This window comes from Leuresthes tenuis, unplaced genomic scaffold, assembly GCF_036924035.1.
Source record: "Leuresthes tenuis unplaced genomic scaffold, fLeuTen1.0.hap1 SCAF_13, whole genome shotgun sequence".
In the NCBI taxonomy this organism is placed as follows: domain Eukaryota; kingdom Metazoa; phylum Chordata; class Actinopteri; order Atheriniformes; family Atherinopsidae; genus Leuresthes; species Leuresthes tenuis.
The window spans coordinates 9,226,167-9,251,414 of NW_027325367.1; the positions used below are offsets into that span (position 1 = coordinate 9,226,167).

General features: G+C 39.1%; 3 protein-coding genes across 5 annotated transcripts in view; 1 reads left to right on the forward strand and 2 right to left on the reverse strand.

Annotated features, from left to right (window-relative positions):
- Positions 1-25,248, reverse strand: part of znf106b (zinc finger protein 106b) — a 154,286-nt gene that overhangs the window by 119,248 nt on the left and 9,790 nt on the right. The window lies entirely within an intron of this gene.
- Positions 726-8,569, reverse strand: nrbp1 (nuclear receptor binding protein 1). Of its 2 annotated transcripts, none has more exons than XM_072361774.1 (18): positions 8,003-8,569; positions 7,480-7,738; positions 7,133-7,255; positions 6,221-6,322; positions 6,026-6,115; positions 5,835-5,875; positions 5,163-5,257; positions 4,960-5,043; positions 4,810-4,868; positions 4,401-4,499; positions 4,177-4,309; positions 3,419-3,509; positions 3,178-3,228; positions 2,758-2,893; positions 2,597-2,650; positions 2,413-2,476; positions 1,930-1,985; positions 726-1,824 (listed from the first exon to the last, which is right to left on the reverse strand). In XM_072361774.1, the coding sequence occupies exons 2-18, from the start codon at positions 7,708-7,710 to the stop codon at positions 1,729-1,731; spliced, it is 1,605 nt and encodes a 534-aa protein (XP_072217875.1). In that variant the 5' UTR covers positions 7,711-7,738; positions 8,003-8,569; the 3' UTR covers positions 726-1,728. The 2 variants fall into 2 exon arrangements, with proteins under 2 accessions (XP_072217875.1, XP_072217874.1); XM_072361773.1 differs by having other exon boundaries at positions 726-1,820; positions 1,926-1,985.
- Positions 10,094-24,804, forward strand: capn3b (calpain 3b). 2 transcript variants are annotated; one of them, XM_072362933.1, is made up of 23 exons: positions 10,094-10,638; positions 13,559-13,628; positions 14,819-14,937; positions 15,182-15,315; positions 15,778-15,946; positions 16,220-16,303; positions 16,398-16,489; positions 16,713-16,790; positions 18,301-18,461; positions 18,562-18,731; positions 18,833-18,844; positions 19,333-19,541; positions 19,703-19,739; positions 20,282-20,305; positions 20,503-20,589; positions 20,986-21,063; positions 21,147-21,204; positions 21,281-21,345; positions 22,395-22,463; positions 22,537-22,615; positions 22,751-22,867; positions 23,133-23,191; positions 24,400-24,804. In XM_072362933.1, exons 1-23 carry the CDS (start codon positions 10,318-10,320, stop codon positions 24,424-24,426), a joined length of 2,319 nt encoding a protein of 772 aa, XP_072219034.1. In that variant the 5' UTR covers positions 10,094-10,317; the 3' UTR covers positions 24,427-24,804. The 2 variants fall into 2 exon arrangements, with proteins under 2 accessions (XP_072219034.1, XP_072219033.1); XM_072362932.1 differs by lacking the exons at positions 10,094-10,638; positions 13,559-13,628; positions 14,819-14,937; ... (7 more) ...; positions 18,833-18,844; positions 20,282-20,305 and having other exon boundaries at positions 19,279-19,541.

Here is a 25,248-nt window from a genome sequence, read left to right on the forward strand (position 1 = left end):
TTTTGTCTGATGTTTGTGTCCGTGTGCAGATTATTTTTATTCTGCAATGTGTGTTTTTTTTATTTATTAAACTCTAATTGTGAGCAGATCAAGTGATCAAAGCTAAATTTTAGCTTAAATGCACCTGCCTCAAAAACGCATCGAACCACCAATCAAAGGGTTTTCATATTTAATCATGAAAGATGATCCGTCTGCAGTAAAGTAAGACAAAAGTAAGGTTTGCTGATAACGTGTTTTTTAATTTTATTTTGGGAAGTGAAAAAAAAAAAAAAAGGAGGTAAAAGTAATGTGAAAACAGTGTCCAGCATACAGTGCACAAGATGGGTACAAGCATGTCAGCCAGTCCCACACTTGTATCTACAGACCGCAGTCAGCAGGTAGTCACAGCATCGACGAGACTGGATCACCGACTAAAATTTTCAACGACTCCATTTCCAAATGGTCTACGTTCCTCCTGTTGGTGTGCAGACGCCAGAGGCCGCAGGACTTTCCAACCGGATACACAAGTGTACAGGTGTGCAAACTAGCAGAGATCCTCAAACAGTTAACATAAGAATCAACTGGGCCAATGCCTAAATAAGAGGTGGAAAAACGGTGTCGGGCAGAACAACTCACCCGTGAAGAGACCCAAACAAAGTCTGCACACGTTGACAGGCGTTCGCAGACAGAACTTTCTCTGCGTGATGAATTACACTAATTCCTAAAATGGATAACTGAACCAACTTCAGAAGCAACTTTATTCCATGCATCAGTTTCCATATTGTGCTCAAACGTAACTATCCAACCAACCTCTTGTGTATAAGATGCCACCTAAAAGACATTTCATTGAGCGAGTACTGACGAATGCATGCTGCAATGTTCTACTTATAGCAGTTGGACCACAGAAATTTTTCATGGAAAATAACAGTACGATTTAAAGAAAATGGAAAAGCATACATTCAAACAACTAACAGCCCTGGTGCTGGAAGTGAAGTGCATCAGACAGTCAGGAAGAAATACACAAATAAATAGTTTTGATTTCTTTGAACATTTTAACTGGCTCATCTGACTGTGTTGCAGCTGAACATTTCATAACTATGTTGTACAATAATGGGTTCTCAATGTAAAACTGAAGCTGATTCTGTTTCTTTACAAGTCTGATGCATTTCAGAGTCTTCCAGAATTGATATGAGGTCAGAAGATGCCTCTATCACTGCTTAAGAGAAAGTTTGAAGGATCAGACAACCAGAATTCACCTCACAACATAATACACACACCTCAGTATGCTGGGACAACATACATACAGACAGCTATCAAACAGGTTGAAGTAAAAATGTTTAAAATACAATTTTAACACTGACTTAAGGAAAACACTGCTGTTATCTGTTTTATTTTGCTTACTTCTACCATTTCTTTTCTACTTCAGAAGTGGAGGAAATAAGCCAAACAGTGAGAACACTTGTACTTTCCATTAAGTTGCAACTAGGATTTCCTCTTTCAAAAGAGAAGCAGATGGCTGTATTGTGTGGGGAAACAAAAATAGATTAAAAAAAAAAAAAAAAAAAGCAACAGCCACTTAGTGGCAGCTTTTCCCACAAGAAGATTCAAGGACAGGCTGCAGGATCTGCAATCAGACCAAGGCTTCCTCCTCTGTCCTCGCAAAGCTTTCCTGCAACTCAGACATGGAGCAAAAGCTAGTCCTGTTGGAGATGACGAGGAGGGCTGAGAGAAGGCCCGGCGAGTCCTCGGCTATGAGGAAACTGTCACCGGGTTGAGAGATCCATTCCGGCTGTAGAACTTCGAGAAGGCCTCCTCAAGAACAGATGCAAGTCGTGGTTGATCTCCCTGAAATGGAGAGACAAGGTGAAACAAAGCCTCCGACTGTGGTTTCACAACAACTCCTTAACAGCCCGAGCGTTTGATGAGGTCAGAAAGATGAGCTCCACTTGCCTCACTGATGAATCCCAGCTGAACGAGCTCCACAGACAGCTCCTGCACGTTCTCATCTGAGCAAAAAGAAAGAAATAAACAGCACTTAAACAGCTCTGACCTGTTAGGGTATCTGTCCCTTTATGTCACATCAAATGTTAATGCCTTTAAGGTAATGAAGTCAGTGTCTGAGAGGTGTAGTCTGGAGTTTTTTGGTTTCTTTTTTTAAAAATCACTGGTGAAAGCTAATGTGTGCAGGCAGTATTTATGTTCCAAAAACACCAAGTCGAAGTGAGGAAGACTACACTGACCTCCCACATCACTTTAAATTAGATACACAAATATGTAGGAAAAAAGAATGACCGAGTTAAACCTCTGCAGTCAACCAACGACACTGCGTTGGACTGACAAAGCTGTTCAACTCCTACGTACATCAAACTGCAGCTTTTTTAAAACCAAGTGTGACAGCATGGTGAATTATTACTCTGCAGTCAAGATACTTACTTGGTAACAAATCACAGCTCAAGTGCCTGTTCAATTTATCTTCAAGTTTCAGCAACAATGTCAGCTGAGAGGAGAACACAAAAGTCAATGAAAAATAGAACTGGACGCAAAAGCTTGTTCACAAACAACAAACATATACTGAGATACTAAAGAGTAAAGGCTCAATCACTCATCTGGGACTTACATGATGCTTCGTGCCCTCATCAACTGGCTCAATATTACACTGCATCTGAAGAACCTGGAGGAATAACAAACAACAGATTATACGGTAAATGCAAAAAAAAAAAAGATATCCGATACATTTGCCCTCTGTGCTTTAACGTCCCCCCTACTTTAAGTTCTCACCTTCCTCGTCTCAACCTCTGCAGGTTCAGGAGTCGGGGTTTTCACTGAGGGAGGAACTATGGGCGACTTCACAGCCTCCTGCTGAGGTTGCTGTGGACACGGGATCCCAAATGCAGTAAGAGGATATATCCCATTCCTGCAAAAACAGAGTGAGAAAGCAGTACAACATCAGCTAGGGAAATGATATCAAACGTTTTATGTTAAAATGTAGCAGCTGCTATTTACAGAAGAACACCTATGTTTATAAGTACCGCCTTAAATATTCAGCAGCATTGCAACTTCGGTTTCCCATTTTCACCCTCAATGTTGTTTTAGTTTAGTAAAAACAATTCTTACTCAACTTTATCACCCAATTCCAGTAAAAAGCTTCTAAATAAGATTCAAAATAAGTTTCTTCTTAAAGCAAAAATCTTTTCTTACCTCACATCTTCCAGAAATTTGTCCAGCTCAAGCGCAGGGAACTGGGAGAGCCTGGTGTGAAAGGTAAGTGTCACATGTATGCATTCAGCATTCAGATCACTCAAGAAAGTCTTACTTTAATAAACCATTTAAACTTTATCAGGATATCCAAAGATTCAGGAAAGATTTTCTGCCATATCTCAGTATTTCATCGTGTCTTAAATTAAACTGACTTGATCAAAGCTTTAACACTCTTACTCACTTCATCTGAACTCCCTCCTTGGCCTCCACGATTACCAGGTTGGGATCCATGTTCTTTGTCATCTCCTCTAAAGCATTTTCTGGAATCATGTCTACAAATAAAGAAAAAAAAAAGTGTTAAGAATCATTTATAAGGTTTTATGTTGAAATAATATATAATTTCTGCCACACATACTGTGCTGCAACATCTTTTTAAAGACTGAAATATTGTGTTATAGCTCATGTAACTTTAAGGCCCACATTCAATAAAAAGCCCAGCCTGCTCTGACTGATCAGTTTATTCTTTCTTTGAGGGGTACCCAGCTAACCGCTAAGCAAACATTATGCCAATATGTTTTATGATGATGTTATTAAGTAAAGGATAAAAAAAGCCTTTGCACTATGGGAGAGAATATGTTCCATTACAGTACAGAGCTGTAAAACTAACAAATTTAAGCTCATGTGTATCCATGTATAAATTTTACAGCCATCATTGTCTAGTGGTAGTTGGTGGGTATTCAGTGAGTAGTACAATATGAGCATAATTTTGGCCATTAGAAGCATGTAAAACTCTAAGATGTATTAACAGTTAGTTAAAGTGTTTGATTGCAGCATGAAGCTTGCAGATACACTGCTGAGCTAAAATGTGCCGTCGGTGCTGCCGAAGCTTGTGTGCCAGCAGCAAATGCCTCTGCAACAAAGACTAAAAAACAAAGGGGTAACTACATCTTTGAAGTGAAGACAGTATTTTGAACACATTGTGTTTATTTGTAGACTCACGCTGGTGGCTGACGATGCAGTGCGCAGCCAGCAGCTTGAGTAAGGGCACCTCAAACAAGGCTTGGTGAAACAGCAGCTCCCTGGCTGTAGGCCGCTTGCTCGGGTCTACCTCTAGACATTTCTGGATGAATTCCTGAGAATGATGGGGGGGACAACAACATTTTGTTCATTTTTGCTGGAGAACAGCCACTTGGACTTCAGGACTCTGCTTCTTCCTCACTTACCCGTTGCAATGGGTCCTCTAGGAACTGAATGGCACTGTTTATGGCTTCTTGAGACACATTGGACGAATCTCCATTACTCTGGATTTCCAATACAGCCATCTAATGATGTAATTGGACAAAGAATAGAGTCATAACCACAACACATAAGCAAACAGCATCTAGTGTCATGTTACAAAAGCAAATAAAATCTGCCATTATTTCAGAACTGAAGGTACTTTTAATACCAGGGAAGCCGTGCTGATTTCAACACGGTCTAAAGTTGGATTTTGCATCACCTTAAGTTCAGCACATTTCAAAACAAGAAGTTGCATTTCAGACAAACTATGCCCTAAAGTTTGTTGACAAAATTAATAAGTTTATTCGTTATTGTGAGACCAACAGCTAAGAGTAAAATAAGGTCTACTCTCACCTCTAAGGCGCACATTCCAAAGGAATAGATATCCACCGCTGTGGTGACATTGGCAACAGCTGGAAGCATTGAAGAGCAAATCAGTATCACAGAAAAAAGCCGCAAAGCTCAGCGGTATCAGACACAAACATTGAACCAGCAGGATCTTACCTCCATATTCTGGAGCGAAAAAATGAAGGCTCTTCTGCTCTTCCCGACAGGTTTTCACATGGTTATTGATGGTGTCTGGAGCAACTGAAGGAGTGAAGGGGAAACCATTTAAAAATAGCAATGATGATTATTAGTAGGAAGTAAAAAGAAATCTGACGTAAGGGGAGTGTAGAACTATTTTCTGAAAACTCTGTGAGGCCCACCTGAGCCAATCTTGATGAGGCCATTGTGCTGGATGAAGATGGTGTCACAGGTAAGGTTACCATGGATGATCGGAGGTTCACAAGAGTGAAGGTAACTAAAGAAAAGCAAACAATAATCACAAGGAATTATTGCAATTTCAATGAACATTAATTATGTGACGATCTGAAACCTAGAGTGAGATAAGTAAGCAGATGTTCTACTGTGTCATGTTGAACTGCAGGGAGAGTGCAATGAGTGCTTCATTACTGTCGCTGAGTGTAAGGAAGCTAAAGACGAGTTAACTCAGTGCTACGATGTGCTATAACTTAAATGAGCAAATATTTAGCCAAAGTGAACCAAAAGAATGGTTGTAAATGTAGGCAGAGAAACTGTTTAATGGATTAACCATATACATGATGCTGTTTATGCTCATTTGTAGCTGTAAGCTTACCAAACCGGTTCAACAGTTCAAGTAAAGAGTGAAGAGGAAATATGTCACAATAAGAAGAATTTATTTCTACTCTTTATTGAGAAGTGAAACCTGCTGTTAAAATGAGGCCTAAACTGAACTTTAAGACTACTAAAAATCATTACACCAACTTACAAACAAATCCTGTCATTTGAGCTGTGATTCATCGCCCTGCCTGACACAATTCATTCAGTAACACCGAGCAGCATGAAGCCAAACTAACCTGAGAGCAGACAGTATCTGTGTGCACCAGCGCTTCCAGGCCTGTCGGACAGAAAAAAGATTTCAATGTAAAATATTATCAATAAAAGACTAAAACGAGCTAAACAGGATTTTCATCAACAGTTCTGATCTTATCAGCGTCATTTCTAAGTAAGTACATTTCAGAAATTGTTGTGTGTGAGGTTTCCACACCTTCTCATTCATAGTCTTGTGGTTTTTCTTCGTCTTTTTCAAAAACTGTTTGAGACTTCCTGATGACATGTACTCAGTGATGAATATGACCTGCAAATAAATAAGCAGGGAAAAAGCATGAGGACCAGCATTATCATCATCATCTTATCCATGAGATATGAAGGAAGTGGTTTTTTCCCTGATACAATCTCTTACCCTGGCTCTGTTTTCTTTGACATCTGCCCAGTACTTGTGGAACTTCACAATGTTCAAATGTTCCAACTGGATCAAATTGTCAAACACGGCTTTGACTTTTTCCTGTGGGTGAAATAAAAGAAACAAATAAAGTTACTCTTTGATCTACAAAATCACATATGTTCAACAATAACTATGTTGTCAAATTTATTCAAGAACTTGTGGGTTTATTCGAAAAGATCTGGACTTAAATTAATCTATTATGCTTCAGCATTAATGGAGTGGCCTTGTTTTGGCCAGCCGGCCGCTTTAATGGTTAGACAACCTGGAAGTGGGAGATTAAAAGGTATTTCTGGGCCTTATACACCATACTGATATAAAAACTTGCACAATAAAAAGCTGTTTTTAACTTGTCCCTGAGGAACACTTTATACAGTAGTTAAGGGAAACTTGCCAGAGGTTAACCAACACAGACCTACTAGCACATTCTTATGTAAAGTAAGCAAAATGTCGGGTCTTCAACTGATGCCATTTCATTTCTGGAGGCAACATGAAAGAGAGACTTTAACTTCTCAAAGGAGACGAACCACAGAACTGCCCAGAATACCAAACAGGACGCACAAGTAAAAACTTCCTCAGTTCTGCAAACTCTCATCCAAACTAATGACTGAGAATTGTTTCTGCAGCTCCAGGGTGTACTTGGCTAAGGTGCTGGCAGCAACAAGTCTGACCACTTGTATAAGGAGCTTAAATCGACAGAGGAAAATACAAACCAGCAGGCGTCCACAATAAGGTCACAGAAAAAAAGAAGCAAAGCACATAAGAAAACAGTCCTTAAAACCTTGTTAGCACATTTCACTCTTAATGAGTTTAAATGATGGCCTAGAAATGCCATGGATGTATTTTACTGTACTGGCCTGACTCTGCACCCACCTCTTGCAGTTTGAAGTTTTTCCTCTCTGAAAACATGACCTCATTCCACACCACCTCAACTCCTTCCTCTGTGTCCATGGCCAAGTAAGCATTATCGATCCCTGGAACATTGCGCTGATTCACCTTTAGGGGTGAAAAGAAAATTATTTCAGGTGTCATCTTCACCAAATGTTGGGAAGTTGCATGTAACAAATGAGTTTTTTCCAGCCACTGAAAAAGACTGTGACCGAGTTACAGTTAATGATCAAAATACTGGTCAAAAGCCATCTTACTTTGCATGAACACCTGAAAATAGTTACACAAATGACAATTTGAGCAGGGTAACTTCTAAAAATACGCTTCCCTACCTCTTCTCTGCGTTTCTGCCAGCGTCCACATGGGCTTTCCTCCAAAATCTCTGACTCATCCTCACTCTCCTCTTCCTCATCCTCTGTGGCAGCAGCGGCAGGAGGCTGGGTCACCATGGACACTGGTGGGGACACCGATGCTACTCCTTGGCCTGTGGGTGCAGCAGCCATCGTCTCCGGCTTCCCTTCCTGCGCACTGTCCGGGCCCTGTTTGTTCTCTCCTTCAGACATCCTGTCAGCTGTCAGGCCCAGCAGCCTGCTGCATGATACGGAAAAATCCCTCGAAGATATTAATAACAAACTACACAAACGACGGCTTATCATCGGATGGGGAACTATGAACGTATAACATAGAGATCTGGCTTGCTATCAGTGTGTAGCTATGTGGGAGCTATAGTTGGCTAACACAGCAACAGAGTAAGTGTTGAGACTTGAAGTTAGCGTATGTGTGGCTTCAGCAGAAAAGGCCACAACAAAACATGTCTCCATAAAAGTGGGGGTACCCCACAATGGTTGAACGTACCTGTTAAAGACGGGCAATGTGACGATGCCAGCTCTAGTTTACCAGACACCACCGTGACAGACCAATTCTGGCAGGATACGAAGCTGTTAGCTTCAAATATAGTAGGTTTCTCAACGAAGTTGAGGCTAGCTTTGTGACGATGTTAGCTTCTTGTTTCGGCCCGTTATTAACTTAACAGCTGACAGCAAAGAAAACAACCGCTGACTGTGTAGCAAAGCACACAACCGTGACTTTACTCACTTAAACACCAAGTATCTGCTGGTTTATTCACCAGCTAACTAGCGGACTCGCTAGCTGGTTGTGGCAGACCCACCGCCCCTTCGCTGCTTCTCAAGACTCCAGCCTGCTAATATGTGCTCTGAAAAAAGCTTCTGCTGCTGGTGCAGGCCTAGACGCGTTTACTAGTTATTAACATCACAACAGTTAACAAAAGCTCAACATGCGACATTAAGACGTTAAATGGTATCATTAACAATATAACTTCGAACCCAACGGCTGACTGTGTTGAGAGCTAGCTTACTATTTAGCCACTTATGATGGCGACAACTTCCAGATGCACACTGCACTGTGAGCTCGGTACGTCAGAGCGCAGGCTGATTGCCAGATACTGTTTCTCTGATCCCCCATCTGCGCTGTTCAAACATTCAAAGGCTTCAGTGTCATTACAAAACTACATAAACATGAGCGTGATTTCAGACAGAAAGCCGCTTGATAAAAATTATCTGGTCTCTGCAGTGTGCAATATACTGCTACATACTGCTATATATTTTTACAAATTGTAATGATCATTTCCAAATCTAATGCAAATATAATTAGGAAAACTCCATGGCACAAAATGAGATGCAAATGAAGTGACGTAAATTTACAATAAATAGCCAAAAATGGCGAAATTACAATAATAATAATGAAAAAAATAATCGAGACATGCTAAATGACTGGTATTGAGACACCCACTGAGACACAAAACAACAGCAAGTATTTCTCTATGGTTTGTGGTTATTTTGTGTCCCTTTTTTATTATTGGTGTTTCTGTCCTTGGAAAAACTAGCGTGGAGGAGGGGTTCCTTTAATTTGACATTACCATGTTGTATTTCTTTTTATTCACTTGGTAACTACAATTACACCAGACAGATCAAAATGTAACTTTACATGATGAAAGCTAGATGAAAGAATACAAGATCAGTCAAACCTGGCAACCCTGTGCTCAACAGACTCACGTTTCAATTTGTTATGGGCAGCAGACTGACAGTGGATTCAACCAACTGGATGGTGAATCATCGTGAATGGTTGGTTTGTCAGCCAAAATAAGCCGTGCAATTTTCTTTCACCACTAGGTGTCAACGTAGTCAACGTTGCAGCTTTAAATCAAATTCGTGGCTGTGAAAAAGATTGATATTCATGAGTCCAAACTCCTGCAAGAGACTCCAGTGCACAAACCAAACTCTGTAGAGCCTTATGCATACTCAAAGAAATCCCACAGTTGGACCGATTCATTTTTTTTTCTATCTGCTTCAGAGATGCTGATTTTGCGGTAATGTTATAATTAAGAGCTACCTCCATATAATCAGTTAAATATTAAGTTAAATTTTAGAACCAGTATTAGAATCTAAAGCGTTAAAGCAGTATCAAAGCATACTTAATAGGTCTTCAATCACAGGGTATTCTCTTCATATCATTTAATATATAAACCTCTAAATTCACAATAATATTATAGTGACAGTCATTACGGCAGTCATCTCAATCCAGTCAGTCAAACAGAGATATTTGGTTAATTAAAGTTATTTTAAAATAACAAGCTAGTGTCAAATTGGAAGCTAATGGTAAATGTTATATTATGGAGGTCTTAGTCGAGATATTAATGTCAAATCTTTAAAAGCTGTCTAGAGGGACAGGTGTAACATATTTTTCAATGATAATCACCTTAAAAAAATGTTGCTTGAGGAAATAACAAGTGTATTCTGTTGTGTTTGATTTATTTCACAGACCATAGACTGACCTTAACCATCACACTCTGAGCTGAAAGTGTTTTTGGTCTTCCTTTGAGAAGCCTCCTCCCCTCCTTTAAAGAGCCTATATTTAGGAGCAGTCAACTCCAGGGACACTGCACTGGGTTCTGGTGAGAGAGCCTTGTTGCTGAATGCCCGCGAGCAGAGAAAGCCCTTTCCAGCAAAAAAGGAACTAAAAGTGATTATCAGAATCAGGGAGGACACAGGAAGTTTCTTCAAGACTGTTTTGCAATCTAATGTGCAATTTTTGTGAGAAGAGAGACAGTTGATTTTCTCTTTCAGACTAGAACATTGACATAAAGCACTGAGATGATGGGGGATGAGAAGCATAAAGAGAAAGTGCCTCTTGTTGAGGAAACAAAGGTTATTGTGCTTTATGAAACTGAGGCATCACTTGAGCCTGATGGAAGAAGTGATTATCAACTAACTGGAACAAACTCTATCTACTCTGCGATTCTAAGTAGAAATGAGGCCGTTAAAGATGCCAAGCGTCTGAAGACTTTTTTGGAACTGCGAGACAAATATGTGAAGAAGAAGGTTTTGTTTGAAGACCCCCTCTTCCCTGCAAACGAATCCTCACTCTTCTACAGCCAGAAACCTTCAATGAAGTTCGAGTGGAAACGTCCCTCGGTGAGTGCCACTCTTATCATCATATCCTTTAGATCAAGTTGCACTTAATGCAAAGGAGGCTCTAACATGTTTGTGTAAGCTCTCCACTAAAATCCAAGTGTATCCAAACACTTCCTCCACAGCACATGGGTGGAGGGTCGGGTTTTTATGGCTGCATGAACAGGACTGCATAGTTCTGGCTTATCACTTTCTACTATCACACAGACAGCTGACATTGTCCACATTGGGAAACCTAATGGCCAGAGAGTTTTCTGACACACAGTTCCAGAAGGATTTGTATGTTTCCAACAATTTGTCTTTGAGAACACGTGTAACTTCAGTAGCAGGAGTGACAGGAACATTTGGTAAAAGAGAGTTTCATTTGGCATACAGGGACACAGGTCTCTGACTCACAGTATCTGCTAATGTACTGACACAGATGCACACACTAAAAAATAAAAATCCAGGACTGGCAGGACCCTTACCTAATACTCAAGACTAAGTAGCAACCAAGCAAACAAATTTTGGTTCCTAGAACACACCCGGAATTTTGTTTTTATGTTTTAAGGATTATTCCCTCAAAAATTGTTTTGATTGTCATATTATTTACCAGCAAGGACTGTGTGATGCAAATATAACATTACTTTTTATTTGCTGGTGTTGGCGCCCCTAACATTATCCTAATGTCTATAATGTGAAAACCTTCTGACCACTTTTGAAAAGTCTTCCCATTTTGATTGAATCAATATTCTCCTAACCTTTACATTACTATCAATCTTTGGAAAATCTCACGATGATATCATAGTTGGGTTCTCTTCACGTTGTCGTAACAGTCGGCACAATCCGACTGATTTAAATGTAATTGTCCTGATACAACTTTCAACTCTGTCAACCTTGTTCTGAGCGTTCTAAGAAATTTCTCATATCAGTGTGCCTGGGAATAAAACAAATGTTGTGTGAAGAGCTTCAGTTTCCCGAAGGTTTAGTCATCATTCTGCTACAGCATGACTTTGTGTGAACACTTTCCACACATTTCTTTGTGGTTCTGTCAATCTAACCTTAGAGGAACCACAGGCTAATATTAATTGAGTGTTCTACGCTTGCTGGAAACAACACATTACAGTTAAAAGCCCTGTATTACAAATACACAAAAGCACTCAAAATCCAAAATGACCCTTTGCTAAGATTTGATATTTTATTTTATTTGACTATACCGCACAATGTATGTTACCTTATTACGTTGATGTTAAACATCTAAAAGACATAGCTGATGTTTCATGCAAATATATTTTAACTACTGCAGTTGATAGTTTAATCTTTGATAGAACCTTTTCTTTTGTTTTTTTCTTGATTATGATATTGCATAATAGAGTCTGCAACGCCAGAAGGGGCTGTAGATGTATGACAAATGTATTGGAGTAAAAGTAGAGGAACTGAAGAACAAAGACACGTTTTTGAGAATTATGCTGAAAGAGTTTGATGAGAACACTGACACCAGTCTCACTCTTGTCCTGATGATTTCAAGTAATAGCCAGAAGTCCCACTAAAGGTGAAAACACAGGGATATATTCCTTCCTTTTCAGTATTTATACCAAGTTAACTTAACAGGAAACTGTTGCAAAAGCCTACTTCTCAGCATGTTGACCTGATCATTTATGTGCCAATAAATGGAAATAATCAAATAAGGGGAAAGTGCTTCATATCACTACAGCTTTTATTCACTACTTTGGTTTAGATTTGATTTGATTAGGTTATAAAGATCATGGCTGATAGTATGCAAAATTAGCCTAATTTCATGGTATTGTCACATGAGGTATGTTATACCTTAGACATGGACATACATACTAAGAGCTTATTGCTGCTCTTTAAGTTTTGATCTACTCTTTCACAATAAGATAGCTTTTCATTCCACTTATCAAAGCTACATTTTGCTCTTACTAAGAGTACAATCCAACTGGTCCAAATTACCTTCTTATGAATTAACTGCCATATGTAATCAATAGAAAACATTGTTTCTTAATCAAGAATAACATTCATTTTTGTCATGACTGCTGCTTTCAGGGCAGATGACCTATGCAGTTTAAGACTTTTGGCTGAGATTTGTGATATGTGAATCCAATCCAAGCGTCAGAAGTTGAGCAAGCTCTAAACTGGGAACATGAGTCTGCGTTTTTTACCCCCTAAGTTGTGGTAAATCATGTAATGAGGGGAACTGTAGCTGCTGTGAATCCCCTGATTTAAGAGAGCTCTCCTTTCACTCTACCTTATATAAAAATAGATATCTATCTATCTATAGATATCTATTGTATCTATATATCTATATATGTTTAAGGACTAATCATTCTACAGCATGTGCTTTACTGAGGTTGAATGCCAGGAAGATAATCCATCAATCATTATATTATATTGTGTGTGAATTGATTAAGTAGTTAAGAAGATGTGTTTCTCCACAACAAAATCAGTAAGTTTTCATTAGATGTACATGTTCCAACAGGAGCCAAAGTAAGGTACGTTTACAGAAGGTTGTTTCAATAGGGCAATCTAAATAATGTGTCTAGTGTAATGAATATTATCAAAATTCAGCTTTAAGTTTAATCTCTTCAAATAATTAAAGGCACAAGAGTACTTGTCTCCATTCGTCTCTGTGTGGCCCTGTGATGAACTGGCGACCTGTCCAGGGTGTACCCTGCCTCTCATCCAATGACAGCTGGGATAGGCTCCAAAGAAAATGCATACCAGTGTCCTAGTATGCATTACTTGTGTACTTGTGTCCTGTTTTGCAAAGAGGTGTTCTGAAAATATTGGAAACCCAGACTAAATGTTCTTGTTATAATTATGAGGTCAACACATTTGGAATTTAAGGTCCCTGAGGTAATGCAAAAATCCTTTCATGATGGGAACCAAAGACTCAGAGTCTCCTCAAACCCTTTTTGTCTTCTAGGAAATTTGTGAAAACCCTCAGTTCATCGTAGATGGAGCCAACAGAACAGACATCTGTCAAGGAGAACTTGGTAATATTATTTCATTTAGGCTGTTTCTGCTTCCAGACATTGCTTGAGCTTCCTCAGAAAAGAAAAAATACAATTAAATGAATGAAAAAATCAGGGTTTCTGAACATTGAAACTGGTGGTGCAAATACATGCAGAAACTCTCCTGAAAACATGAAAAGAAAAGACCAATGTGGTGCTGGTCAAAATGATTTGTAACCCTGAAAATTAAGTACTTTCTTCAGGAAATGAACCAATCCTGTAAAATAATAAAAATGTTAATAAAATTATACCTAAATGTAGTTACATTAAAAAGAGGGGCTTTATATAATGGTATAGAAATTTTAAAACACAAAATATACATCAGAAGCAACTATTAAAACTAGTTTCATAAGTTTTGATTATAATAATAATCATTTATTAAATCAACTGATGAGTGATGGTTTTATTGCACACAAAGAGGCTGACTGTCTCCAGCTTCCTTTTCATTATCGGGCAGATAGGAAAGCACTCTGAGAGAGTAAAGGCGCTAATAGAAATGTGGTCACTCTTTGGATGCCTCCAGGACATGGTGATTGGAAACCCAATAACACATGTTGTGTGTGGTTTGATTGTAGAAAAACAATACATAAGTCTCTGGGTTAATATGAGCTTTTCCAGTCTTGTTGATCTCTTGAGGTGATTTAAATCACAAGTCACATTGATGTCGCAGAAATGATGGAATCAGGACATTAGCTCAGCATTTTAGAGCAAAATTAATTTCAGTGCAGAACACGGGCTGTGTGGCAAAAGATCTGGGTTGCTGTTCAATGATCCAAAGTATGCATTCAGTAGCGCAAAAGAAGAGCCAGAAAAGGAAAACATGGATAGTTTCAAAAAGGGAATCCTGCACAGCTTGAGCACAGCAGTGAAAGAGTGTCAGAAACAACAAGCAGACTTCTAGATGGCTACAACAAACATTTCAAAGTCAGTGATGACACATGTTATGCTACCAAATTAGTGTTAAATAATTGTTTCTGAGGGGGGGCATATTATTTTGTCAAAGTATGGAGTCAGGCATGTATAAACAGATAGGACAACTTTATTGGCAATGAGTTTTTGTTACCTTCAAACACCTGCAGCATTGTGCCTTCATTCTGTAACAACTTTCAGAAGTGTTATGCTTGGATGAAATCTGGAATATCTCTCAAAGCTGATGAGCCCGCTGTTGACAGGTGACTGCTGGCTACTAGCTGCTATCGCCTGTCTGACGCTGAACGAGAAGCTGCTGTACAGAGTGATTCCCCCAGACCAAAGCTTCACCGAAAACTACGCCGGCATCTTCCACTTTCAGGTGAACATGAACATTTCAGCCATTTAGTCATGAGCAAATACATTTTCATGTTATTCAAATTTAGTCTATTATTGTCGATTTGAATATTTAAAAAAAAGTGCCAAAAGATGAAAAAGTAATTTGCAGAATTGCAAACGTGTGATTTATTGGCAGTCTTTCTGAGCTGTGGTTAATCTGCTAATTACCTGAAAGATTTTCTTTTCCCTTGATTTACTTCCTGTTTTCATTTTGTTTTGCTTTTCAGTTCTGGCGCTATGGTGAATGGGTCGATGTGGTTGTGGATGACCGCATCCCCACCTCCAGAAATCAGCTGGTTTTCACCAAATCTTTTAGGAATAATGAGTTCTGGAGCGCACTTTTGGAAAAAGCGTATGCCAAGTAAGCTGAGTCTATTAATTGGCCCTGCCGTCTGAAGTCATACAGATGTCACTGCACTACATTTCACCTCAGACGCGTTGCTATTTATTCATTAGGTCTGGTTCAAATTTCCAATCCTGTCACTGGAAAATAAAGGGTTTCTTTCAGTAACTTTTTTCATGTCAGACTTCCTCTCTTTACAAAATTTCTCATGGTTTATATATTAAATCAAACTTTTTGATTAATATTTAAGTGACTGTGGAGACAAAGGAGGAAACTTAACTGACCTGCCCTCTAATGAAACAAGATTTAAGACCCCATGTTGAATTGAAAGGCCTTATTGAGGAGTATATTTTTTCCAGTGCAGTCACAAGACAAGCTGCACAACTCCTCATGTTTCTAAAATTGGCAGCAGACCCTGTGAAAAGCCTTAGAAAACAGATGTGTCAGTGTAATGATCAGAATGATTGACCTCTATCTCAGGTTGCACGGGTCTTATGAGGCACTGAAAGGGGGAAATACATTGGAAGCCATGGAGGATTTCACAGGTGGAGTAACTGAGTTCTTTGAGTTGTCTGAGGCCCCCAAAGACTTCTACAGCATCTTGAGGAAGGCTCTAGAGAGAGGCTCACTGATGGGCTGCTCCATAGATGTAAGTGATGGAGAAATGTATCAAAGGAAAGTGTATATTAAAGGGAGCTACACATGACAGCACAACAGAGGGAAAAATAAAGAAGTAAATCACCAAAATGGCTTTGCAATACTTAAATTCACATTAAATTCTTGTGTCAAAACCTTTCTCCCAAAAGCAAAAGCTGTATTAGATATGAGGTGGGAATTGATCATTATACAGTCATATTTTAACATGATCTCCATACAGAAGTTCTGTTCTGTGTTCTGCTTTGACTTGAGCTGTATCTGTTAGGTTTTTTCAGCCAGTGAAATGGAGTCTCGGACTGAACATGGGCTGGTCAAGGGTCATGCCTACTCCATTATAGGTCTGGAGGAGGTGAAGTAAAATGTCCGCTTACTAAAGATTTGCAACATAGTTTTAAGAAATACTCATGCTAAATTATTTCCTCTTTTTATCCTTTCACTCGTAGTGTGACGAGGTTGCAAAGGACACCCGAATTCGCCTGATCCGCTTGCGCAATCCATGGGGTTGGGTGCTCTGGAAGGGACCCTGGAGTGCAAAGTCAGATGCCAATATTTGTCCTAAAACATATCAAGTTGTACAGTATTTAAAAAATTGTGATAGCTTTAATTGCATTATAATAATGCGAAAGGGGTCCGGGCCTAACAGCTTAATTGAAGTCCTGTACTGTGAGGGATTGATAGAATCTAATCCTGTCGTTTACTGGCTTTTACCATTACACTTTACAGGACACTTAACATTGTCCTGCTCAATCTTTCTGTAGCTCAAAGGAGTGGTCGACGATCTCCATTGCAGACAAGGACAATCTAAACAAACAGACTGTCGAGACAAGTGAGTTCTGGTGAGTGCAACTGTTGTGATTCTACATCATTGCAACTTTCCTTTTTTATTGTGACCTTTCACATGCACACAGCTGTTATATAACAAACTGGAGGATTTAAATTTGACTAAAAGCATAATACAGCCTCTTTAAGGGAAAACTGGGGATGTTATACAGTAAGTTGCGCATTTACCAATCCACAAAGTGGGGTCTATGTGGCATGTTGTCATCAGAGGATGTGTTTTAGGCTCTTTGCAGAGCACCCATGTTATAAAGACTTTTTCTAGATGCTGGTCTAATGAAACACTGCCCTTTATTCAGACACTTCAGAGGAACTATCATTATGTTCCCTGCAGGTGTCCACGTGTAACATTGGCCAGCCAGTGTAAATGGGACCTTTCAAGCTTTCTCTGAGATGTCTTTCATTTGCAACTATGCTCACCACTTTACATGGATAGAAATCTAAAAATAGCAAGAAATTCTATTTTCATCTATGAGATAGCTTTGCCATATTTGTAAAGAGCTCTACACACTCATGGGGCCTTATCATTACCCAATGTGAGTGAGCCTGATGTGAGACACAAGCTCAGATAACACTTACACATATGCCATAGTGAGCTAACCCATCCCCTATCCCTTAAACTGCATAGATATACAAAAACTATATGGGCTGAGCTCTTCTAACAACTATTATTTAGTTTGTTGTTAGTATACACAATTATCTTCCACCTGGTTGCTTGAAAATGTTTTAATAGGCTAATTAAACTTTGGTAAAGTGAAAGACACTCAATAATTAAATAAACTAAATCAATTAAGTAAAAATGAAATTAAACAAATATGATAAGCCCACTTCTGCAGCCTGGAGCCACAAACTTTGTTACAAACATTGTTCATCAAAACTATTTTGTTTATTACCACCATTGGTAGCCAAATCTACAACTATAATTATCTAGGCTTTACAGATATTTGTTACCTCATAGTGTTTGCACATGCACATCTCACATCAGGCAGTTGTGGAAAACCAAGAGGGTCATCATTTTTCAGCCTTGCCAGGGGCAATGATTATCAGATGCCACCAGGCGTTTAATACAGCTACCTGGTGCTCCACTTTTCTAACACCAGATGGTGCTTCTGTAATGTCTGGTAATGTTTATTCATCGCCTGGTCATGCTTGCAGTGGCATGTAATAGACGCCATGTGATGGATGAAGCTGGTAAATCATGACAATCTTATCTTTCCACAGTTTTGACAACCCTCAATTGTGGCCGCAGTTACAGTTCACATAAGATTTGTCCCTAATCCAGACCACATTTTAATACACAGTGCCGTATTGTTAGTGTAGTTATTTAACCAAATAGTGTAAAAAAGAATCAACAGTATCAATCAAAATTTTTAACGAGAAACTTTGTAAAACATGTATACTCTGATGTCAGACTGCAACAATTTATTCTGATTTATTTTCCATTTGTAAATGATTTCAATTTGTTGCTAAATCCTTCTTTAAATTTCCTCCTTGCACATTTTCTTCCAGGATGTCCTTTGATGACTTCAAGAGGAAATTCACCAAGCTGGAGATGTGCAACCTGACCCCTGACGCTCTGCAGGGTGATGAAAGACAAAGCTGGTCGGTGTCAGTCAATGAGGGTCGCTGGGTGAGAGGCAGCTCTGCTGGTGGCTGCAGGAACTTCCCAGGCAGGCTTTGTTTTTTTTTAAGACCTTTTTTTTAGATCAGCTTTCAGGGAAACTTTAAAAGCCAAGCAACTATGATATGACACATGCATATTTTTCATAGACACATTTTGGACAAACCCTCAGTATCGGATGCAGCTGTATGAGGAGGATGATGACCCAGAGGATGGACGGAAGGCCTGCACTGTCGTCGTGGCTCTGATGCAAAAAGGTCGGCGGATGCAGCGCCACAAAGGGGCCAAATTCCTCACCATTGGATTTTCTATCTACGAGGTTGTGATTACATGACAACAAACACATAAGATTTCAGCTGAGAGGGAACTAGTGTCCACTAAGAGTCGATTTGATCTGTTACTCCATCTGTATCTCTGCAGGTGCCGAAGGAGGTATGCCTAACTTGACGAAGGATTGTATTTCGATGACGTCAGTGTGATTCCTGTATTAGCCTGTTTCTCCAGAGAATTGTTTGTGTTGACTTCAGCAGTACACAAAGCAAAATGCAATAGCTGGAATTGATATTCAAACTTTTATTAAACCCCATACAGTATTTAGACCTATTCCCTTCTCAGAGTTCTATTCTTTTTTATAGTGATTGTTGTATAGTGTATAGTGAGATTTTCCATATTTTTTTCTAATTGCTTTATTGTGTCTGACAGTCCATTCAAAGCACAGTGATATTAATTCTTAGTTGTCTAAAACAAAAATAAAAAGCGTTAAAACCTCATAGAGAAGCTAGAGGCTTCCAATATTTAAAATCAGTAAATTAAATTAAAATATTACTATTCCTGTCTCCTTTATTGTTTTCTTTAGATGAAGAATTCATTCCCATCTCATCACACTTTATAAATCACTGTTTCTACACTGCCATTCTCAGATGCTAGGACAGACTCAACATCTGCAAAAGGACTTCTTCCTCTATACAGCCTCCAAGGCTAAATGCAAGACCTACATTAACCTGCGTGAAGTGACGGAGCGTTTCCGTCTGCCTCCGGGAGAGTATGTCATCATCCCCACAACCTTTGAACCCCATCAAGAGGGAGAGTTTATTCTCAGAGTCTTCTCTGAGAAGCAGAGCACATCAGAGTAAGGATCTCTCACGTGGGGCACCGGCCACTTTTGGTAGTGCAGTTCATGCTACTCTGGGACTTTTTTTTATGGCAAAATCGATGTTAAAATGACAAAACACAGAAAGGCCTTTATGAATGAAGGGCAGCATTAATATGTTTGTCTGTTTTTCTGCGCAGGGAGGCAGAGAACACCATCGAATCTGACCATACACAGGTTAGTAACCTTATGGCAAATGTAGTGGAGCCTAAATTAGTTTGAGTAAGTCTTGCTGATTCTGTAGCAGTGATAGGGGCCTACAAGTTTACAACACTGGGCAACTCTGCAGTATATAAAAGACAAGCTCTCTGATGCAGCACACTTTCTTTGCTTGAGGGCATTTGTAATGTATCAGACACTGTGATTTAAAAGAGAAGAAGAAGTCATTTACAGACAAAGTCACAGATCATTACACAGAGAGATGTTGCTATAAGTATTGATGATAAGAAGTAAAGAGAGGCTGAAAACTAAAAACTAATCTGCACAAAATGGAGCAGAGATAATGGTGTCTGTAATATTGAGCATCCCACGTCTGTTTCTGATCCCTTCAAATGACTCTCACACTGCAGAATCCTATCTGAACTATATATCCTACATATTTAATTAACGTCATTCTCAAAGTCTCTCTCTGCTTTACTAACAGACTTAAATATTCAGTGTTTCTTCCTCCTGTTATGTCCCATCATCTCTCTGTCTTCTCCTGTCATATTGGCCAACAGCAAGACCAGAAAAAGAAAAATAAGGTAATGAATGCATGTGGCAATGGCATTTCTATATCGCTTTTAGACCCACAGCTCCTCTCCATCATGTGTCAGCTAGTAGCATATGTAGTTGTGGTGTTATTATAACAGTTGAATGACTTTAACTTTTTCTTCTGTTCTGTTTGTCTTTTATGACCCATTCTTCACTTTGCCCACCATTTCATCACCCATATTGCCAGCCTATTGTGTTTGTGTCAGACAGAGCACGTGCCAACAAAGAAATCGAGCACGATGGCATTCGGGGGGAAAAGAAGAAGAAACCTAAGGTAATTTCCTGGACCTGGCAGCTAGTTGTTGAATCAAAACACTGTCACTAAAGTCATGCAGAAAATTCCCTGTCATCACTTCAGCCAACACCTTTCAGAGGTCAAATAATATCACTGGGAATAAAGTAATTGAGTCTGAAGCCAACTGATCTCAAGTTGCTTGCTCCACCTGTTTTCCCGTAACGCCTCTGAGCTCACAAGCCTCATTGTTCACGTAATCTTTTTTTTTCTCATTTACTGCTATGGTAAATCTGGCACCATAAGAAAACACATACAGTGATAATCTAAACATGTGGTGATCAAATAGAATGAGGTAATAAAATCCATCTTCTAACATCTTCTTAGTGTTACAGTAACTTAAATGTGCAAATAATTTGTTTGTCATTTGTCCTCCAGCAAAAACTGCTCCAACATGAGGAAGAGACTGAGGAGGAAAAACAGTTCAGGGCCATTTACCAACAGATTTCTGGCGAGGTGCGTATGTGTAGGTGACACATGGATGTCACTCATGAGTGAATTTAAGCTATGGCCGAACAAATCCCTTCTCCCTCCTGTAGGACATGCAGATCTGTGCCAATGAACTGAAGATGGTCATGAAGAACGTACTTTCCAAACGTGAGCACGATAAAGATCAGGATCATTGTCACAGCTTGTGTATTCATCGCATTCATGAACCTGTTCTTTCTCGTAGATAATGAAATCAAGACAGAAGGTTTCAGCCTTGAGACGTGTCGGAGTATGATCGCCTTAATGGATGTATCCTTTGAACTGATTAAAGCTCCACGAGTGCACATAGACAACAGAACAGAAGAAATTCAGCCAGCAGTATTGACTCTCTGTTTTAGACACATTTTTTCTTAAATGCTCTACACTGGCAAAGAAAAAATGGTGATTACATCTGATGTTCAGCTGCAATGTTACATTGACTTAAAAGTGTACAAACTTGATAATAATCACAGATTTGCAGACGCACTAGAGGTACAATACTGATGATGCATACAGGCATTTGAATTAATAAGCACTTCCCATGGAAACTGCTGGCTTTCTCAACACATGAATCAAACACTCGATCCTCTTTGAAACAGTGCCTCTTAACAAAGGGAATTCACACGCACAAATTACACATAGAGTAAAACTGACCTTTAGTAGTTTTTTAGTCATGATTTAGGTAAATCAGGCAGTTTTTAAAAAAGTAAGAGGACTCATTCACTTATCACACCTTCAAATCAATAGAATCCTAATCAGGGAATCCAGATAAGGAGCCAATGAATTTCTTGTGGTGGAACCACACAGCTCAGATCTATATCATTGAATCATTTGGAGCTCTGAGCTGGTTTGTATACCGCAGATCCCATCTGGGATAATGGGAGAAAAGAAACAAATCCTGTCGCATGTTCTTGTGAAGCAGGCGACACTAACCTGGATAAGTCTCAGCCAAAGTCCAAAATAATATTTGGAAGGTGTTAAATATTTCCACTTTTCATCCCAAACGTTACAGTGAGCAGTTGTTAGAGATGTGAGGTTCTTATTTCAAATTGAGTTTTATTTTGTCTGAATTCTACTTTTCCTTTTTGCTGACATCATTGGACAGCACAGTTTCAAAGAGGTTTGAATGTTCTATTGTTCAAATATACTGAAAATCAAATGCTTTTTCTACTCCTCATATCACATCTGTATTGATGATAAGATCAACCTTTTTCAAAGCAGTTTGTTTTTTTATTACAAAAGTGTGCCAAATCTCCATTGAAATAAAATTGATCAGGCAGTTAAATGTGCTGCTTTTTCTGTGACTGATCCTTTCCCAGACTGATGGCACAGGGAAACTGAATCTGCAGGAGTTTAAACACTTGTGGGAAAAGATCAAGGAGTGGCAGGTACTGTGGGACAGATTCTTTAACTGCTGCTCATGTTGACAAGTTTTATCTGATTGTCTCCTCATGTTTGCAGCTCATCTTCAAACGTTACGATAAGGACAACTCCTGCTCCATCAGTAGTTTTGAGATGAGAAACGCTGTCAATGATGCAGGTGGGCAGCATAACAGAAACTCTCCAGTTTTAAGCTCTGCCTCCTTATAGTTCCAGATCCTATGCAGTTGCAGTGCACTTTGGATTTCCTTTAAGACTGCGATATGAAAATAACCATTTTTTGTGGTCTTCACAGGGTTTCACCTCAACAAACAGTTATACGACATCATAGCCATGCGCTATGCAGATGAACACCTCAACATCGATTTTGACAGTTACATCTGCTGTTTTGTGAGGCTAGAGGGCATGTTCAGTAAGTTAAAAACTAAATTTAACTATATTTGTATGTTGTATTGGCCAAAAAGAAAGTAGCACGGATGACGCCTGTTTCACTGAGGTAAAGATGCCAAGCTTTCACCCAGCTGATTTTTACATTTTCAATGTAAAAAGTCTAAATATTTTCATAGCTTGAGGCTTAAAATGAGTCAGAATAAACCACTGCAAAAAACACCCAGCTGTGTGAGCAGAAGCTTCATATAAACAGACTGGTAACAAGTCGCCTGCTGTGTGTTTTGCAGGGGCTTTCAATGCCTTCGATAAAGATGGAGATGGAATAATCAAACTCAACGTCCTGGAGGTAAGTCGCTTTCCTTTCTGTGTGTCGCAGCACAATTCATGAAAAAAATTAATTAGTTTTGAGAAAACATTCACCACTCAAAGTTCTGCCTGCTACAAAAATGAGATAAGCAGAGAAAATAGTGTATCCTGTAGTGATTATAGGTTTTCGATGGTTATCATAATAACCTGTCATTAGTGTATATTATACTGATTTGTATTTCTGATATTTTTAATTCACATTTACACTAACTGTATTAGGGTTACTGTTATATTTAGTACTGCCCTAATTATGTTGAGTAAAGACAGATTCTGGTCCATGAATGCATCACACAGTAGATGCAGATTTGTGGGCAGGACCTATTTATGTGTACTTCAGCACATCCAAAATGTGCACAGAGATTTGATGACTCTGGAGGGCATTTAAGTACAGTGAAGTCATCATGTAGCAATTAGAAGATGGGACCACTGTCATTATAAAGGGATGGAAACAGTAACAACGCTCATTCAGGAGATTAAAGGAAACTGAGTTGGTACCAAAGGTGTCCAAAGAACCAGAGAACAAACACTTTCACACCATTACATGACCATAAAAATTAGTTGATACAAGACCGGGTGGATATAGCTCTGTTTTAAAATTAAATTCTGAGCTTATATCTAAATCTCACTGCTAAAATTGAGACTCATCAGACTAGCTAGAATTTTTCACATCTTAGCCCAATTTTGGTGAACTGGTGTCCACAGCAGCCTTAATTTCCTGTTCTTAGCAGACTCTGTTGAAGCCCATCTGCTTCCTCGCCGAGCTCCAATTCTAACAAGGCATTTTTGCCAAGAGAACTGCCACTCCCTGGGCCACTTCCCTTTCTCAGATTACTCTCTGTAAACCCTAAACATGACTTTAAGACAATCCCAGCAAATCAGCAGCTAATGAAACACTCAATCAGACTGACATTCTTGGTTTCTTGGAGTTTATTGACCATGCCATACAAACCTAAATGGCACTGAGTCAGTCATGTGACTGACTGATAAGTTATTTCCTTATATATAAAAAGTAGACTTTCAGAGCAGAGAACACTGACAATAACACCATCAACAGCCCAACACTGACACACAGAGCTGAATCAACAGCTTTCAAACGAACTCTCACAGAATTGTTAACATGACTGTTGCTTTATAGTTCAAATGAAACAATTTGTGCTAACATTTGTTTTTTTCTCTTGTCCTTTTCAGTGGCTTCAGCTGACCATGTACTCTTAGGTCACCATCTTGTCCACGAGACATTCAGTGTCTTGCGTGGACACTTTGGCTGTGACCGAAAAGTCCCCAAACAAACACATATCGTTGTACTAGTATTGCAATTACAGCAACGTTGTGTTGCCAAAAATCAGACTTTCATACGTTTCTCAAGTTTTACTTTTGATTCAACACCTAAACTTCTGTCAACAATCAAGTTTTCCATGGTCCGAGTTTACGGTGGAAGTTAATTTCAGATAGAATTTCTGAAAACACCAAATCCAGAGTAGATTCAGAGTGCAGTTTACCTCCCAAAGCCCGTGTTGTAAAGCACATTCTGTTTGACAAATGGAAATTCATCATGTCAGTTGTTTTTAAAATAAAGTGGAGGCCGACATTGTACACTGTGAATGTCTTTTAACTTCTGTACACATACACATGCAGTAGGTATTAAATTAAATACATACTGCACAGTATAAAACAACACTGATGCACGACTTGATGCAGCATCAGAAAAGTTACTCTCTGGACAGATTGATTACACAAAGTTACTCAAAGAAACAAAACTGTTTCGAGTGTTACAATGTCAGAGATGCAAACATGTGAATATTTAAATCTGTCATTTGTTTTACAGCTTTAAAGAAGAAAAACATTGTGCGACGAGAAACATGAAATATGGATTATAATCTGATCCGAAAAGGACAAATCTGACTTAAAGCAGGACAGCTGAAGCTCCAGCTTCAGAAATGTTGATGGCTGAGTTGCACTGTGGGTAATATAGGCACAGTTTGGGAAAAGAATCCTTGAAGAAATAAAGAATATGGTTCTGCTGCATCAAATTTCATT

What these genes read in the sequence shown, in the direction of transcription:
- nrbp1 (XM_072361774.1), bottom strand. Translation starts at nt 7,710, where the DNA reads ATGTCTGAAGGAGAGAACAAACAGGGCCCGGACAGTGCGCAGGAAGGG. An exon ending in TTGGAATGTGCGCCTTAGAG is followed by an intron (nt 4,500 to 4,809) that starts GTGAGAGTAGAC and finishes TTACATCATTAG; the next exon opens with ATGGCTGTATTGGAAATCCA. An exon ending in CTGCATCGTCAGCCACCAGC is followed by an intron (nt 3,510 to 4,176) that starts GTGAGTCTACAA and finishes CTTTATTTGTAG; the next exon opens with ACATGATTCCAGAAAATGCT.
- capn3b (XM_072362933.1), top strand. Translation starts at nt 10,318, where the DNA reads ATGATGGGGGATGAGAAGCATAAAGAGAAAGTGCCTCTTGTTGAGGAA. An exon ending in CATCTGTCAAGGAGAACTTG is followed by an intron (nt 13,629 to 14,818) that starts GTAATATTATTT and finishes CGCTGTTGACAG; the next exon opens with GTGACTGCTGGCTACTAGCT. An exon ending in ACCAACAGATTTCTGGCGAG is followed by an intron (nt 21,064 to 21,146) that starts GTGCGTATGTGT and finishes TCCCTCCTGTAG; the next exon opens with GACATGCAGATCTGTGCCAA.